Source organism: Trachinotus anak, unplaced genomic scaffold (assembly GCF_046630095.1).
Source record: "Trachinotus anak isolate AG129_WGS33_773 ecotype Australia unplaced genomic scaffold, CSIRO_AGI_Tana_v1 ptg000003l, whole genome shotgun sequence".
Lineage (NCBI taxonomy): Eukaryota > Metazoa > Chordata > Actinopteri > Carangiformes > Carangidae > Trachinotus > Trachinotus anak.
In genome coordinates, this window is record NW_027273854.1 from 16773353 (window position 1) to 16787540 (window position 14188).

General features: G+C 40.5%; 1 protein-coding gene and 1 long non-coding RNA gene across 3 annotated transcripts; one reads left to right on the forward strand and one right to left on the reverse strand.

Annotated features, from left to right (window-relative positions):
* Positions 1-704: 704 nt before the first annotated feature.
* Positions 705-3706, reverse strand: socs1a (suppressor of cytokine signaling 1a). The gene is made up of 2 exons (XM_071474151.1): positions 3502-3706; positions 705-2349 (listed from the first exon to the last, which is right to left on the reverse strand). Exon 2 carries the CDS (start codon positions 2290-2292, stop codon positions 1564-1566), a length of 729 nt encoding a protein of 242 aa, XP_071330252.1. The 5' UTR covers positions 2293-2349; positions 3502-3706; the 3' UTR covers positions 705-1563.
* A 126-nt stretch (positions 3707-3832) lies between these two features.
* LOC139618316 (uncharacterized) lies at positions 3833-11974 on the forward strand. Of its 2 annotated transcripts, XR_011689717.1 has the most exons (4): positions 3833-3942; positions 6321-6464; positions 10469-10597; positions 11118-11974. It is a non-coding gene; the product is annotated as an uncharacterized lncRNA (long non-coding RNA). The 2 variants fall into 2 exon arrangements; XR_011689716.1 differs by having other exon boundaries at positions 6321-10597.
* The last annotated feature ends 2214 nt before the right edge of the window (positions 11975-14188 follow it).

The following is a 14188-nucleotide window of genomic DNA, read 5'->3' on the forward strand; positions in this document are numbered from 1 at the left end:
CTTCATCTACTGCCTCACTGTTAGAGATTGCCTTTTACGTGCAATAAATGCTCTTGTCTTTTGTCTCTTGTATGATTTTCATTGACAAATTCTTCATCCCTTGTTTGTATGACTTTTACTTCACTCTGCTTGTTTACATGAGTTTAATGTAGATGCTACATACATAAAGTCTATCATTCATAACTCTTTTTACAATTAAATGTAATGTGTGACTCTAGCCCTGACCTTGATCGAGCATGTCTCTGTCTAACCACTAACCCAAAAAATTTCCCACTTCCTCTTTAGGAAATTTTAATCTGTGCTAGGTCCTCATTAAGATAAGAGAACTACACACACACATTCACACAGACACAATCACACGCTTCATTATGTGTCACCTCTGCCTCTGTTTCTGGTAAGTGTGTGTGTTTCTAAGCGTAACAGTCCATTTACAACCAAAGTAACCCCACCCACCTGTCACTTTACCCTACACAGATGAATCACTGTGGTGACGATACTGTACTCTACCTTCTCACACTTCCTGTCTGTCTCTCCGTCTGTCTGTCCTATTGTCTGTGACTTACTCTGGACAAAGCGCGTTACTGAGAGGGCGTGTGTGTGTTTGTCCCTCCCTCTCACTCCACCTCTATACATTCCTACCATGACATAATTTGGGGAACAGATATACCGCAGTTAAAAGGTGACTTAATACAAATCCAGAAAGGTCAGTTTAAATACATTTTATTTCAAATATGATGAGACAAAATAAAAATATAAAAATATCTAACTCTGAATTGACAAACTTATAATCTGCCCGGCAGAGATAGCTGAACAAGAGGCCAGAAACCTCTATATACAGTACAATTTCACACCAGACTGGATGACTTCAGCGTACTCAAATATATATCTGAAAGATATAAAGTGGTTTCGAGCCATCAGTGCTGGCAAACATTCATGTGTGATGTAAACTTTCAACAACATTAGAGTATTCAAATCTGCTACAAAAATAAAATCCTACTGGGGCCACTGATTGAGATAGTTTCAATCGTACCCTCCACCATGCCCTAATATTTCTAATAGTCCACTCTGTTGATATTCTTATTGTCGTTCCACAACCCACTTTTAAATATTTTTGGGCCTCCGGTGGCCACAAAGGCGCAAAAGTAGACCCTACACTTTCCAGTAGAACAGTCCCAGTTGACCCCATCAGTTCTCTTCTCTCTGTAATAGCTCCATTTTTTCTGTAGTTTTCTCTTAATGCAGCGCTTTCCAACTTTTCAGGCTTCCTCAAAACCAAAAGGCGCTCTGTCCATGTGCAAGTGGGAGTTGAGTTTCTAGAGGTAATGTATGTTGAAATCTCATGCATGAATCCTGTCCAACTGGAGATCGCCTCTCCTTGAAACATCTTGAAGATTTTCCGCTCAAAAGAGGGAGCTGATTTGATATTTAACCAAGGAAATGCAGTCTTAACCTTCAGCACATGATGGGCAGGCTTTACTGACCCCTCCAGCTCACTGTTACTTGGTAAAAATGGCCTTCTTGAGATCAAAAACAATACAGTCAGAACTTTACATGGCAAGCTGGTCACAGTTTGAAAGGGAATTCCAACAGGAAGTCTTGGACAACATGGGTGACTGGTAGCTCTGAAACTTTTCCTGGGCCACACAGCTCCATGATGCGCTTCCTGCACAATTCCTGCAGCGTTGGCTCCCATTTCCTGTACGGGATGCTCAGGCTCTTCTTGGGAGAGCTGATGTAATGCTCCAACAGGGCAAAGAGCGTCGGGAAGCAGCGCTCAGTGCCCGCCAGTGAGAACTTTTGCCGCTTGTAGTTGATGCGCACGCTGACCGGCCCGCTCTTGGCGTGGTAGGACAGTGTGAAGAAAACGTCCTTCTGCCGGCTGTCGCGGATGAGGAAGCTGCCCAGCGGAGCGTCCCGCAGCATGCGGTGGGCGTCCTCCACTCCCAGTGGGCCCCAGTAGAAGCCGCTACGCTCAAGCTTGGCTGCTGTGTCTGTGATGATCTTGCAGTCCTCTGTACAGGAGAAGGTAGGGAAGTGGGTCAGATACACAGGGGAGACAGATGCTAGTCTTGGGCTTGGCTCTGGAGCGGCTTGATGCTGAAGCTGCTCTGACTCTGTGCGGAGTGAGGATGCTGAGGACAGGGAAGATGATGAGGACAAGGAGGAGGATGAGGAGAACGATGAGGATGAGGATGAGGATGATGATGAAGAGGATGATGATGACGACGACGACGACGATGAGCTTGACAAGTGAGTCTTGTCATTGCCTTCCACTGTGCTGTCGGCTACCATCCTACAGGGGAGAGAGGCCCCAAACCCTCTCCCATCTCTAACCACCACACTGTCATCCTGAGAGGGACAAAGAGGAAGACAGGTTATAATCTCAAATTAAACCATCATTTATCACTGTTACAACAAGTGACATCACTTTTACAACAGCTTTTACAACTTTTACAACTTTGTGTGTTCCACCTTTACAACCGTAAAGTAGAAGACACAACATTAGGAATCATGTCTCAGAAAAGCACCATTTAGGGATCTGCAGCTCTAAAATTAGAAAGACTTTTACTTGTGTGTGTGTGTGTATGTGTGTGTGTGCGTGCATAATTCACTGAATGTCTGAGTGTAGGTTAGATATTCTTTCTGGTCTCCATTGAGCGGTACTTTGCTTGATATGACTGGAATCTGTGGTTTGGCTGGAGTTCAGCGCTGATGTAAGCAGCAGCCAAATTACTGTCGAGTCTGTACACACTTACACATGAAAGTTAATAGCATCTTAAAGTCGTGTGATCTGTCATAGTAACTGGAACATTTAGGTCATAAAGCCTGCTACTAAACTGAAACGACCCCTAGAGCCATGACTGAGAATAATAGATTGGATGAAGTGATGACCTTACTCAAGTTATTATCAAACACCAGCAGGCCAGCCATATAGTGCTTCACTTTTTCCTGTGTAGTTCAATGTGAACTATCACACACACCTCTTCTAAGAACTGATCAGAATTACTTTTAATCCGAGGACAAGATGTGTTTCCAAAAAAGTAATGATTAACAGGTGATGACGTGTGTTGTATTTTTACTTCATGGCGAGGCATCACAATCGCATTTCACCGAGATGGATCAAATTCCCGAATATAACTATATTTCTAAAAAAAAAAAAAAAAACACTACAGAGGCCATTTTCAGGAGACAGCTCATGAAGTTTCACTGTTAACCAAACCAAGCTGCTGTCAGGCTATCAGCTGGACACCACCTACCATCACCCCTTCATGCACACACTCCCTGCGCTCAGTCAGTCCCCTCTCACAGGCAGATCGACCATTTATCCAGGGACCTATTTTTCAACTGCTCAAGGGCCACAAATAGCAGCCATGACTGCTGCAAAACACCATTTTTTTTTTTTTTTTTTGCCTTGAAATACCAAACCGCGACGGCGTGAATCGACATGGTGAAAAAAAAAAAAAATAAATAAATAAATAAATAAATAAATAAAAGTCTTACCGTTTTGCACTAACAGCAGCGACGTCTTAAAGATCCGTTTCACTGTAATCCCAAAGAGCGAGGGCTGCGCGGGGACCAGCAAATATCCTGCAGGTAATCCGTGGCGCGGCGCAGGGGGCAGAGGGGAGACTGCATTTGACAGCTCGGAGGTGACTTTTCGACCTGCTGGCTGGGGCTCCCACCCGTCAAATCATGCTCCTGCGTGTGTGAGGCATGGTAAACAGTGCCCGAGCCTTTATACCGAGCTCTCGCTGACTCCGCCCCTCGCCGCTTCCTCGAACAGAGCCCTTTTCTCTTAAACAGAAGCGAAAGTGAAACTTAGCTGAGCTCAGACAGCGGTCCCCCTTGTTCTTTCTCGCTTCTTTTGAACTCTGTCATTATTTGGAGAATTTCAAGAAAATCGCAAAGCCACATGACAGCAGGACGTTTACAGAAATACAGGTGGCACATTCGAGCAATGGCACCATTCATTGAATACTCTTGGCATGTTGGTTTTTTATTTTTGTGTGTGGTATTTTTATTTATTTGTTTGGCGTTGTGGCTGTGTTGTCTCTCTCTTTGTCTCTGTTCCCTTCTTCATTCACGGTAAACGTATGCACAGGATTGATCCTGTACAATTGATACTGTATTTGCGTTTGTTTGATTTAATTATTCAGAATTGTGTAATTAAACATCAGTCATTCCAAAAGAACACAGGATGTGCTCAGTTTATGATGTGGGATGACCTGCCAGAAGCAGTTTATATCAAATGACATCAGGCTAAATGTCGTCCTTCTCTAGTTTTGACTTTATAGTCTCTGTTTGCGCAGATTTGCATGCAGATAAAGTTCCTGATAAAAATCAGGCTCATAACATTTCTTTGCTCAACCAGGCAAGTCCCAGTTAGATAATGATCTGGGTTCCATCAAAGATGAATCTGACCAGTTACACAGAAGTTGCTGTCAGATAGCATTCATGCATAATCTCAAATTTGCATAAGACAGAAATTTTAAATCTTTGTATTTTCAGTAAATATATAAAAAAAAAAAAAGCAGTAGTGAGCACACCAGAGTGAAATCAGTCCAGTGCCACTGCTGCACTTCTTCATTTGTTGTCAATAGTCTGCTCTTCTGCAGAAAAGGGTTTCACGGGGCCTTTCGCATTTGAGGTGATTCATCTCAGAGATTTTCATATTGTGACTTCCTCACAGTCATTTCTCTATTTTGGTTTTCAGCACTTTATTCCATCGCAGCCACAATGGGCCATTGCCACTGTGAATCCTATTTTCGTGATATAGTATGTAATATGTATGGCATTCAGAGGACTCGTCATAGTATATTTCATATTCCACTTAAGCTGTGGTTGTGTGGTGGTTAATACAGGGCCTCACGATTCAATTCTGAGACTCAGGTGTGCTACATCAGATTAAGTAACTGTTCCTCATAAACTCAAATCACCTTGCAAACGTAAAGTCCCATCTATTCTGGTGATTTCTAATTATATCGAGTGGAACCAGTTTGTACCAGAGCAACAGCAGGGAGTCATAGCACACTTTTACTGTTGGAAATTGTTCAAATGCCACTTCAGCTTCATTCCTTTTTTTGGCAGCATTTGTGAAACAGTTAACTCGTGATGCAACATACATTTCAGAGGAATTTGACAATACAGTTTGATCCAATTTAACTGAAAGATTGAACAGAAATCTGTTCATTCCTGTGCTTGCAGTATTTGGGTAGCAGCTGTATGCTTACCGTATCTCTGCCTAGTGTGGCTGCACTATGTTTTAGCAGATTATGTAAATGTTGCATGCATTTGGCACATAGCTGTGCAATAAAGAATGAGTAATGAGTGCAATGAGGCCACTATTAGCCCATCCTGAATATATCTGCACATGTAGAGTATGGACGCAGTTTTTCTACTACAAGGTCATATTGACACTGTAATCTCCTGAAGCACAGCTTTACAGAAAAAGAGAAATGAAAGTTATGAGCATTCTGTTGTTGGCATATGTGGGCATCACTGACGGATTTAGCCCCTGGTGGTCATGCAGTCAGATTACAAAAGAGCAAGTCAGATAAACAGAAAGTTAAGGAAAGATCCACGGTCATTTAGCAGTGCCAAATGAGGCAGAGACAGACAGGCAGACAGGCAGACAGACAGGTGATAGCTAGAATAAGAAAAGTGAGGTCACAGAGTCTCTGTCATGGTTAGTTTCATTTTATCAGGGCTGGTCTGACTCAACCAGTACTCAGAATATCTTGCTAGTTCCACTGTGTGTATCTGATGGTGGTAATTATGCCCACCTGGACCTGGTATCAGTCATGTCTCTCTTATCTTCTTCAGGTGTCTGTCAAGATATTTTTCCTCGTCCTTCATGGAACCCCCGCAGAAACAGACTTACACCTCATTTTTCTGTCCCCTCCCACAGCTTCAAAACATGGTTGTGGGTGTTTTGTTTTCTTGTATGCATGTGTGAGTTGCTTTCGGTATTCTTTATTATAACTGATTGTTATCAATCATTACTTGAAGTATGTCCTTAAGTAATAACACATAGCAATATGCAGGGACTCAGGCTGTCAGAGAGTTGAAGGTGTCTTTTAATGTTTTAACGTTTGTTATCAGTTACTGTTAGGAGCTGGCCTCGTTGTTTCCTGTTTTTATCATGTTTTCCTTTTGACATGGCTGTAGGATATCCATTATCTGAATGATTTAACTTCTGTTTACACTTTATAAACAATGCTTCATTTAGAACTTGTCATCAGTGTGTATTTTGTGGGTGGCTTTGAAATGTAATCTAATCAAATTTTCTTTAACTTAGGTGTTGAACTTTATGTTTACAGTGCAAAGTTGTACCCTGCTGAATACGGTCAGATCAGTACAGCCTGATCCAAGTGAGGAGGGAGACAGGCAGGCAGACAGAGAGGCAGACAGAAGGAGAGAGGACAGCGTTCACCGCTCTGATTGGCTCTGCTCTATATTGTTAGGTTAGTAACACACTAATTGTAACACTGGATGTTTGCTACTGCTGTCCTGTTTGTGTTGCATGTATGTCTGGCATTTCCTACATGCATTGCAGTACTGTATATTCTACATCATCTTATAGTGTGCAGTGTAGTTTGAAACAGTGTACCTGCAGTACGTCGTGTGCGTATGATTGTGCACTCTATTTTTATTTGCTCATGTGCAGCTCATGTTCCATGAGTTTCATTTCTGTGAAACAGGGAGAGATGCAAGAGACTGAAATATAGCTAGCTGAACAGAGTGCCTGTTGTGTCTTATTGCAGACCCTTGCGGGCTGTTGAGAATTTGCGTGCATATGCAAATACGACACAAAATATGTAACACATGCAATAGCATAAAAACATGTACATAAATATGCATTCAGATGCAGTTCAGTTTTATTTATCAAAAGATCTTTGTTGCTGCAGTCACGTGGAACTTTGGTAACTATTGCTTCTTGTTTTTCTCTTTGTTTTTGCACGAGAGCATAAAGTGTAGCATGGTTCATCAATGGATGACAGATGGATGAAAAATGCGGAGCAGGGAAAATCCATTTGTTGTTTCTAGTCCTGCAGGAGCCCTTTGTAGTCCACCATATGAGCTTTGTTGGAGTCTGGACTTTTCAGTGTTGTGCTGTAAAACATCCTGAGACATGACTGCTGATTATCATCAGTAATATTGGCAGATGAAACCACATGAACATGCCACAGCATATGCGCTTAGGACGTGTCTGCAGGAGTGAGCCGATTATTTGATACTGTTATTTTTAACTTTTAACTACTGGGATCAGCAGAGCTATTGCTAACTACTACATTTTTAAATACATTTTATATGAACTTGTACTGTAGATGGCATCTTTAACTAGATTACCTTAATGCCACACAACACTCCACTTACCACCTGTCTCTTTCTCTCCTTCTTGGACCACAAAGGTCAAAAAAAAAGGTTTGGTTTCTCAACTATAATAACTTCTCCAGATTACTTCAAGCTCTCTCCATTACACATGTATGGACTAAGGAGCTAAGGCACTACATTGGAGAGGATTTACTTGACTGGGATAAGATAAAGTCTTCAATTGTCCAGCTGGTGTACTGAAGGTAAAAATGTTCTGCCACTATGGTATCTCCTCATTAAACTCAGCATGTTTGCATGTAAACTTGACTTTACAATACATAATTTGTATGGAGCTATGAGGTGTGAGGGTACACGGCCTTGGAGCTGGTATTATGTCAGCGTGGCAAACAATGGCAGAAAAGGAGTTCCTGTAATCACCCATTAGCTATTTACTGTTACATTTTGGTTCATTGTGTCCTGAAAATATTATATAGAGATCCATGGGAAATGGGATGGTGTCGGGGTTTGCCACTAATTTTCATGTTATACTGTTGGTGTTGTTCTTTTGTGTATGATGTATGTATCTGGAGAAGAATTAAAAGAAGAATTAAAAAAAAAAAAGATCAGATAAGTGTTTCATAGAGCTTTACCTGCCACAACTTGAAACAGAGCAGATGGATACTAAATGATGAACAGGGTTTGCGTGTCTGTGGGTGTGTCCTCTTGTGTGGCTTTGTGTTATTGTAAATTGAAACTTTTACATCCCACAGGAATTTGGTTATTTTTACCCCCCCCCCATCTACAAAGAGATTTCTGCACTTCCCTGTCTGAAAAACAGAAACTTTATGCTCTTCAAAATTGCAAATCCATTTGTTTTCATATTATTTGGCTGTGTTAAACTTTACACAGTTACTAGCAGTGACTAAGATGATGGGAAATGAGTGTGTGCGTATGTTGATTTTTGTCAGTCACGAACACCTGTTCTTTCTCTGGAACAGTAAATCATGTATCCTGCAGGACTGTGATTGGCTATTATCAACTCTGCCACATAGAGTTTGGCTTTTCATTTGTATTCACTGTTTTGTACGTATTTTAGCTAACACTCACTGGTGTTACAGTAAGGGATGACTTCAGCCCCCACCCTCCCCCCACTCAAGTCCACATGTGGTCAAGAGGCCTTGCTCCATAGCAGAATGTACTTTCAATATGATGATAATCTGACCGCTATGAACAACGTATCCATAGTTGCTTTATTCTTCTGCCTTCACTTTCAGTTTACTGGTATTTCTGTGCACTGTATATTCAGTGATAGGGATCACTGATAAGGCTTGAATGGTAACTGCAATAAAGCGGTACGAGTATTCTCCTAGTAAACATTACAAAATACACATAGCTGCTCCTATCGTGAACTTTTTATGCTTCATTGTTATGGTGGTGCCATAAACCAGCAATTAAATCAGCTTAAAAAGTAACATAAATGTAAAATAAAAACAAAAATAAATGAACAAATTGATGAGAGTGTAAAAAACAAGCCTTGGAAAGTTGGGTGAAGAAGGTATGACGTGAACTTTTTAGAGGGGTTTTCTTGCATTCTGGGATGTTATCATGCTTGGGCCCTGCTGAATTTGTTAGCCACCTTTTTTCGGACATAGCCAACCGCCATGTAAGCCTCATAAAGAAGTTAATAAGTATTCATTTTGGTATTTCCCAGACTCTTCGTCAAGCACAGCAAAAGCTTTCCCGACTGACAGGCAAAACACTTTAATATTAAACTCAGCCAGGAGGTTTAACCAAAGCAGTGTCTTTTGTCTTCTCTCTGAATGTTACTCTTTTGTAACATTTGGTGCAGAAGTAGCAGGAACTTGGCAGTGCCTGACTAATTTCCAATCCAAGTCAATTTGATCCAGTAATTCCTGTATCCCTCTGTCAACACACAATTGAGCGTGAATGAAAGTGGAAGTAGAGTTGTACTGAAACAAGCTGTGTTTCAGTGAATCCTTACCACTTATAATAAGGAGGTTGTATATAGGGGCATTTATGACTTTCTGATTCACAAAGCGGAAAACACAGAAAAGCAAACCTGCTGTATCTGATATGCAATCTAGACAATATGCAGGCATGATAGGTGAGCTCAGCACTACAGATAATTCTAAATGTGAAAGTACAATGGTCTTCCTTGAATTCCTGATGCTTACGAGAAGCACTTCAGGCTTTTCAGATAACAACTAGCCAATTAAATCACTTTGGCATCAATAGTTTCCAGTGCTGCATGTTAACAGGAAAACCTCTGCTCAAATCATTTATTCGTAAAAAAAAAAAAACAACAACTTCTTAAAAATATTCAAAATAAACTTTGCCATTTGACTTCTTCTTCTTTTCTGCTTCATTTAGTAATTTCTTGCTTTTTTGGACTTCTTCTCTCCTTAAAACAGTTGCTTTTTACGGCATATTCATCAGGCCTTCCATAAAAACAAGTTTATTGCAAGATCTGGAAAACAATTCACTCAAAAAAATATATTCAAGTTATCATTGTGTTCTCATTTGTTGATTCATTTCAGCAGCTGAAGGGTCTTTGCTTCCTGTGTACTCAGACAGAACAATGACATTTTATTGTTCTCAACTCAACTCCATCCAGAAACAGCAGAATAGTGCAGAAGGATTGCTCTGGAACTGAAGCAACTCAAGCTTTTTTAAACAATAAAATCAGAGTTGCTGGGAACAGCCCTTCTTTTAAGATACAAAGATCATTCAACATGTGAAACAGTTTACAGTAAAACTGAGAAACAACAGGTTTTCTTGAACAGCCAGAGTGGCTCTATGAAACCAGTCTGACAGGAGCTTTCCCATCATGATATCAGGCTTCTGATGACAAGTCTTCTGGAACCACAGCCAGTGTCTGAGCTTCAAGGAAGAGGTTCATTTCTTATTAATGTGGTGCACACACTGTTTTAGAAACATAAGTTTGCTTGCTTGTTTGCTCGGACAAGGTCCGAGATTATCATTGATCAGTGGATATCAGAATCTCATTGTAGGTGGTGTTTGCACAGCTGGCAGGGGAAAGTAAATATGAATGAGTAAAATCAAGTGAACAACTCTGGGCTTGTCAAGGAGCCATACTGAGCATCATGTTTGGGTGACTGTTATTTGCACACAGGCTGTCTGCAGCTCCAGAAATCACACAGAACACCTCTAGAGGAAAGACGTGTCTGATATTGTCGGTGACACTGAGATTATGCATCTCTTTGGAGCATTTCAGGATTTTCAAAGCTGCACTAATTGGCAGGTAATCACATGAGTTTGAGGAGCAGTGTCCTATTTTTGGCTTTTTGTCTCTATAGAAGCATTGTGTTAAACTACCAATGCTACATTGTAAAAATGCTCCCAGTACAATTCCTGCATTCAAAACCTTACTTAGGTAAAAGCATAGAGGTTTTATCTGCAAAATATACTTAATGTTCAAAAAGTAAAAGTATTAAGGCATAAGAATAATACCAATGACTGATATGTTATGATATATGATATATATATTCTTAAGACTGATGCATCAATACATCACTGTATGAACAGTTTGGGTCCAGCTCCACACCCTCTCCACATTTAGGAGTAGGATTAAAGGATTAAATCTTTCCTCTTTTATGAAACTGGCTCAGGCTTGCCTGAACTATCCCCTAGTTATGCTGTTAGTCTGCCGAGGAGCTTCCCATGATGCACCAAGCTCCTCTCTCCCCATCTCCGTCTCCATCTGTACACATTCAAATCCCATTAATACATGTTACTAACTTGACTTCTTCTCTCTCCTGTAGCTTTCTGCTCTCTCGTCTCTCTACTCTCTGTTGCTTTCTGCAGGTATTTCTGCCTGATGTGTGATTGCAAGCCACCTCCTGTCGCCATGCTCAACACCCACTGCTGCAATTGTTATCATTTGTCTCTATTATTAGTTTTATTATTGTCTTGTTATTGTCATTATTTGTCTTATTAGTACTCCTATTACTTCTGGTATTGTCTTTTTTATTATCAGTATTATTATACATCTTTATATGGAGTCTGCATTATTCTATGTTCTCTTCCCTCTTGGGGGAATGTCGGGTCTGTGTATGTAATATTATAAAGAGCACCATCCAGACCTGAGATAGCTAACTAACACTAAACTACCCTGACATGATTTGCCTTTACCAGATAATTTAGTCCAGTGATTCTTAAACTACTGAAGGGGTCAGGACCTTACCAAGGGTAAAAAAATAAATAAAGTTTACAAAAGGGGGAAAAAAAATTGGCTACACATTTTGTTTATATATTTTTACTTTGTCTTATCTTTGCTTTTTTGTGTGGAATCTTGGATCATTTTACCTCAGTAACAGTACTGAATTAACCCATCTGAGAGGGTTCGAGGAGAAGATTTGGAACCACTTGTTTAATAGTTCACATTTATGTCTTTTTTAATCGTATATTTTATTGTAGTTTTTTTCTCATTCTGAAAGTAACTATTAACTATACCCATTAAAAATGTAGTGGAATAAACAGTACAATATTTGCCTCTGAAATTTAATGGAATAAAGGTGTGAAGTAACATACATTAGAAATACACAAGTAAAGTACATCTATGTATGTTTCATAATTATGTGATCATGAATTAAACTTCAGACTCATAATGACTGAGCACATTGTTAACATTGCGTCACACTGTTATTGTAGTCATGCTGTCTGTGGCAGCGATGTTTTATATGCGCTGACCTTTGGATCACTTGTGTGAAATCTACAGCTTTATGAATAAAAACATAATTGGTAAAAAGTGAAAACCACACCTACAGGTGATCTTGACTATTTAAACGTAGTTCTCTGTTTATGAGAATTATTTTTCGTTTACTTCATGTTAGATGGGCTGGACCTTTGGTTCACAGTGTGGGGTACCTTTACAGCTGCTGAGATTTTCTGGATCTCCTTAACCCCACCTGGCTTGGATTGTCCTGATTACCAGACCAAAAAAACAAACAAAAAAAAAAGAACTCTGCAGGCTGGTGGGGCCTGTTGCCGCAGGTATCAGTGACACAAAGAGATATGATCCAGTCGGCTGGTTTGAGTCATGAATCCATTCATTTGAAGGCTTTGATGCCAAAATATGACACAGCAGCTTACTAGACTATGAGGAAACAGTTTACACTGGAAACACTGGAAAGGTAACACAACATCATTCGTTTTATGCTCCTTTTCTCAGCCCTGGTTTGACCACTATTCCAATTGGCTCCAGTTTATTGAAGGCAAACTCTCTTGGCACTCCATGTTAGTTGGTCAAGTTTCCCACTGTGCTATTGCTGTGCTTTTCAGAGTGTTTGCCCAGCCAAGGTTCATCACTCATCATCAGTCCACACCTGCAGTTTGCCAGCACCTCCATGGCCCTTGACCCATCCCCCTGCTGCTATTAAAAACATCTGGTTCTTTGCCCTTTGTCTGGATTTCGGACTATTCCAGAAAACACTCATGGCATCCGGACTGAGTTACCTATTGTTATCTGATTGAATGCCACTTCTTGTGAAAGACACATTCCTGGTGTCTGCTCCACCACATAAAGGGTTAATTCTCGTTCAGCTGTGTTTGGCTAACAGTGCAGTGAAGAATCCCAAACCAAATGAGTCTGATTCTGACCTATAATATCAACACTCCAGTTCATATTGTATGTCACAGTGGAAATTCTGAAACGACTGATATCCTCTTGCGGGCTCTGTTGGGTTGGTCGGTCAGCAGCACTGCTGTTTTTGTTTAAACCTGGCCTCCTGCCCTGCTTGTAAATGAGATACACAACCCTCAGCTATGTAGCAGTGTTGTTACATTTCACTACCCAGCAGATGGTTAACGGATGATAATGTGCAATAGAAAAATATCACAGGTTTGCAAATTGATGCATGTGGACGCTACTGTACCAACAGCTGTCTTTTGTTGTTGATTCAGCATCATGTGTCTGCTGAGATGAAGTCTGCCCTGAGTCATTTTTGGTAGCTGAAAGGCTGCAAAGCAGATTCTTGGGTCTAACACAGTTTCAAAGTGGATGAAAAATACTGACATCTCAAGCTCCAAGGATGCATTCCTACAATCTGCTGAAATACAAATGTAACTTCAACACATGTCAGAATGAATGTGAAATTAAACCATCGGACCAATTCATGGGTCAAAGTTCCTCATTTTGTTGAGATAAAGACTCCAGTCCCAGTGAGTCGCGGTTTCCTGTTGTCCCTCCACTTTCTTGGAAAACAGACGAAGTCTACTTAAGTCTATCTTAAGTAGGGAGTTACTTGCTGTTGGGAGGAGTCTTGCTGTATACAGCTATCTGACTTGTAATCAGTAACTTGTAAACATGGAAACATAAATAATAATATTTTGACAGTGTGGCACACCTAGGTACATTCTGACACACACTAATTGTGGCCTGTGTCCTATTAAATCGCTGCCCTGTGGTAAAAAGGGTCCTTTTTCTGGGAAAATGAAAGTGAAAGCACATGCCAGACTGCACGAAAACAGATCATACTGTGATTGGCTGGTTGGCTTTTTCTCCATGCTGCCCTCTTGCCAGACTGTTTTAGACAGGCTTGCACATTATATATAACATAATTCAGTTCAAAACATGTACAGAAGACCTATTTGAGAATAAAGCACCTATCAGGTATGAGATGTTAGCCCATTCATTAGGGTCTGCAGATTTGTTGATTTTGCTATTTAATAAGAACATGTCTTAAAGGGAAATACTCATTTTCCTTTGAAAAGACACTGCCTTTTGTGTGTGTGTGTGTGTGTGTGTGTGTGTGTGTGTGTGTGTGTCCTTTTGGAGCAGAAACTTCAGCTCATAAAACATAACACAGGGACAACATCTTTGAAAATGTCAACA

Bases quoted from the DNA above. Each gene is read 5' to 3' on its own strand.
- socs1a (XM_071474151.1), bottom strand. From the start codon at position 2,292: ATGGTAGCCGACAGCACAGTGGAAGGCAATGACAAGACTCACTTGTCA.